The sequence below is a fragment of the Poromitra crassiceps genome (genome assembly GCF_964638095.1).
Source record: "Poromitra crassiceps genome assembly, chromosome: 23".
Lineage (NCBI taxonomy): Eukaryota > Metazoa > Chordata > Actinopteri > Beryciformes > Melamphaidae > Poromitra > Poromitra crassiceps.
The window spans coordinates 303,498-306,899 of NC_139639.1; the positions used below are offsets into that span (position 1 = coordinate 303,498).

Sequence of the window (3,402 nt, forward strand, 5' to 3'; positions counted from 1 at the left end):
GAACCCAATCCAAAGTCTATTCAAATCAGTTGTTCAGCCCATGTCTATCAGGCATTTGATCATTCTGACGTGAAAATCTGCACCTTTATGAACAATGTATGCGAGCAGAAGGAACCAACAACATGAAAAAAAACGAACCATGGCAATAAATAGATATTCATCTACAATATAGAGTTCATAAAAACAGCTCTCATATGAAGCAATAATAAATAAATAATTTATCAGAAATAAATATATTTTTCCTATTATACTGTACAGTAATGCATGAGGATGCATGGCATCCATTTGGTTGGAGTTCACCTGAACATAGAATGTCCTGTCGTGTCCCTGTTTTTGTGTGAAGTGAAAAAAATAATATTCAACCTTTTGGGGAGAGTCGGCTTCCTCCAGTCAATCAAAAAAAAATGTTTTGTTTTGTCTGAGTCACAATACAAACACAATGTCTGTCCTGTAACTGAGTCATTCCCATATATTTTTTGCGCCGAAATAGACTTACTCATATAAAGGTAAAACAGTCATATTCCATCATTGAGTCTCTTCTATGAGGATTAACCGACCTATATTAGTATCCATTTATTCAGCTGACAACAATCCACCCTTCGAAGAGGTCAGCAAATCCAAACTGTGATCACTTGACGACCTTTCCTACAGTCTTTGATTTTTTGAGCTTTGCCCTCAACAAGCCCGTCGCACCCAGCCCACTTCCTCCTCAACAGGAAAGACACCGCAGGAAGAGAGCAAGTGGCCTCCATCCCTTCCTCTCCTCGCCCTGATGCCTGTTCCTCCCTGTTCAGTCCGGGGGCCCCGCTCTGTGTGTGTCACAGCGCCCCCCTGTGGCCCTCCCATGCATCCAGGCCTTCTTCAACCCGTAAGTCTCTTCTTCACTCTTCTTTCTTCAGGACGAGTGACAGCCCCTGTTTGTCACCCTCTCCCTGGCAGGGGCGCTCGTTCAGCCCATGCACATGCAGCTGGCCGCGGACAGCGACTGGATGGTCTGCCACTTGGTCTGGGCGTCCATGAAGGAGACGGGCTCGTAGCGGTCGGGTCGGCAGCAGGGGTGGCTGACCTTGCGGGCCGTGCGGCGGGGCAGCGACCCGTTCTCCAGCAGCGCCTTGAGCACCAGGTCGTAGTTGGTCCGGGAGGACTGGCAGGTGCCCACGCAGAACTTGAAGAGCACGATCTCGTCCGAGTCCAAGCCCAGGCCCAGGTCTCGAACCCGCATCTCCCTCTTCTCCACGCGGCAGTCCCTGCTGCTCTGCTTGGGCGGCCTGCCTTTCCCTTTGCCCCCTCTTCTCTCTCCTCGTCCTCTCTCCGTCTCCCCCTCCTTTTCTTTCTTCCTCCTCTTCTTCTTCTTCTTGGGCGATCCCTTGGGTTGAGGTTCGGAGGGGTCGGAGGAGCGCGGGGAGCGCCCCGCCCAGCGGCTACTGGGATGGTCGTCCGCCTCGTCCATTACATAAGGGTCTGGGAGGGGAGAGGAAAGAGAGAGTGGTAGAGAGAGAGAGAGAGAGCGAGCGAGTGTGTGTGTGTGTGTGTGTGTGTGTGTGTGTGTGTGTGTGTGTGTGTGTGTGAGAGAGAGAGAGAGGGGGCGGGGGGAGAGAGAGAGAGTGTGTGTGTGTGTGTGTGTGTGTGTGTGTGTGTGTGTGTGTGTGTGTGTGTGTGTGTGTGTGTGTGAGAGAGAGAGAGAGAGAGGGAGAGAGGGAGAGAGAGAGAATGGGAGTAAAGATTGGTGCATATAAATCATGCAGTGGTTTTTATTTCTACCTTACTTTTAATTTAAAATGATCTATGGCACTTCCACTCATATATGAATGGGGCTGGCTTACTGGGCCGTGAAGCGAATCCCTGAAGTCAGTGAATGCTGTGTGAAAAAGCAGACGTGCTGTAAGTGCCTCTTTAAAGCAGCTGTTACCGTGCAGAGCGTGCCAGGCGGCGTACGGGTCGCGGTCGTCCTGCTCCTCGTCCTGCACCACCTCTGGCAGGGTGACAGGGAGCTGCCGCTCCTCCTGGCCTCCTCCCGAGTCTGGTCCCACGCCAGTCACACCTCTGCCCGGTCCCATACCAGCTGCTTCCACCAGGGGCAGCAGAGACATCAACACGCACAGCAGCACCTATGGGAAGCAGAATTCACACGTGAGGATTTTTATATACACAAATAACAATAAATACACATGAGTACATTATGTAATTAGGAATACCTGATTTCAATTAATATACAATCATTTAAGCATAAGCTTTTAGATCAAGATTGCATTAAGATCATGAAAAACATAATAATGGTAGTGCATACATACAGTACATACATACATACATACATACATACATACCGGTACACACACACACACACACACACGCACGCACGCACGCACGCACACACACACACACACACACACACACACACACACACACACACACACACACACACACACACACACAGTACATACAATACATGTATGCACATACACACAATAAAATCTACAAATCAGGTCATTCTGTTTCTGTATTGAAACTGCTTGTAAATGCTTTCCAAAATCAAAATGTATGTAACCTTGATCAATGCCACTATGATTTGATAATTTCAATAATTTGATAATATCAAAGGGAAAAAGGGAAACGTTCGAGTTCCTTGACAAGGCTTATTATATTATAATAAGCCTTATTATATTATAATAAGCCTTGTCAAGGAACTCGAAAGTTCAATCCACCAATGAGATGATGAGGATGATGATGGGGGAACCAGGAGAAGCACGATTTTGAGGAATTTCCTTGAGTGACATTAATGCATGTTGAGCAAAATGGACGGAGGCTGCGTGTTGATATCACGGAGCCAAGGACTGCGTTCTGAAACACCTGTTGGCTCTGAGATGATTCAGCACCGATAGCCTCAGCAGTGACATGGCTTTTTGGAAAGCCCAGCTCTGTCTGGAGACCTTGTGGGAACGGGCTTCATTAAACATTTATATCTAGCAATAATTCATCCTTTTGGCGTATAGTGGTCCGTCCAGCTCAGAGGAAAAATGATACGGGCGAGTTCTTTGCAGGAATAGTGATTTGATGTAAGAAAGAGGACGAGAACAAGGAGAAAAAGAAGACAGGGTGGCGTGTTGCTTAGTAAGATTGATTGGGGCAAACCTTGGCCCTCGCCGACATCGCAGAGGTCGCGTCCTGTCTATCCTTCCTCCGAACCCTCCATCTGGTCCCACCTGGAGAGAGAGAGGGACAGAGACAGAGAGAGAGAGAGAGAGAGAGAGAGAGGGACAGAGAGAGAGAGAGAGAGAGAGAGAGGGGGACAGAGAGAGAGAGAGAGAGAGGGAGGGACAGAGAGAGAGAGAGAGAGAGAGAGAGAGAGAGAGAGAGGGAGAGAGAGAAGATAAAGAAGGTAAGAAGGTGAACAAGGCTTCACTC

General features: G+C 48.2%; 1 protein-coding gene across 1 annotated transcript; it reads right to left on the reverse strand.

Annotated features, from left to right (window-relative positions):
* Positions 1-949: 949 nt before the first annotated feature.
* LOC310797325 (uncharacterized protein) lies at positions 950-3,147 on the reverse strand (the record flags this gene model as incomplete). Its single annotated transcript, XM_083659694.1, has 3 exons — positions 950-1,461; positions 1,910-2,108; positions 3,130-3,147. 3 exons carry the CDS (start codon positions 3,145-3,147, stop codon positions 950-952), a joined length of 729 nt encoding a protein of 242 aa, XP_083515820.1.
* Positions 3,148-3,402: the final 255 nt, after the last annotated feature.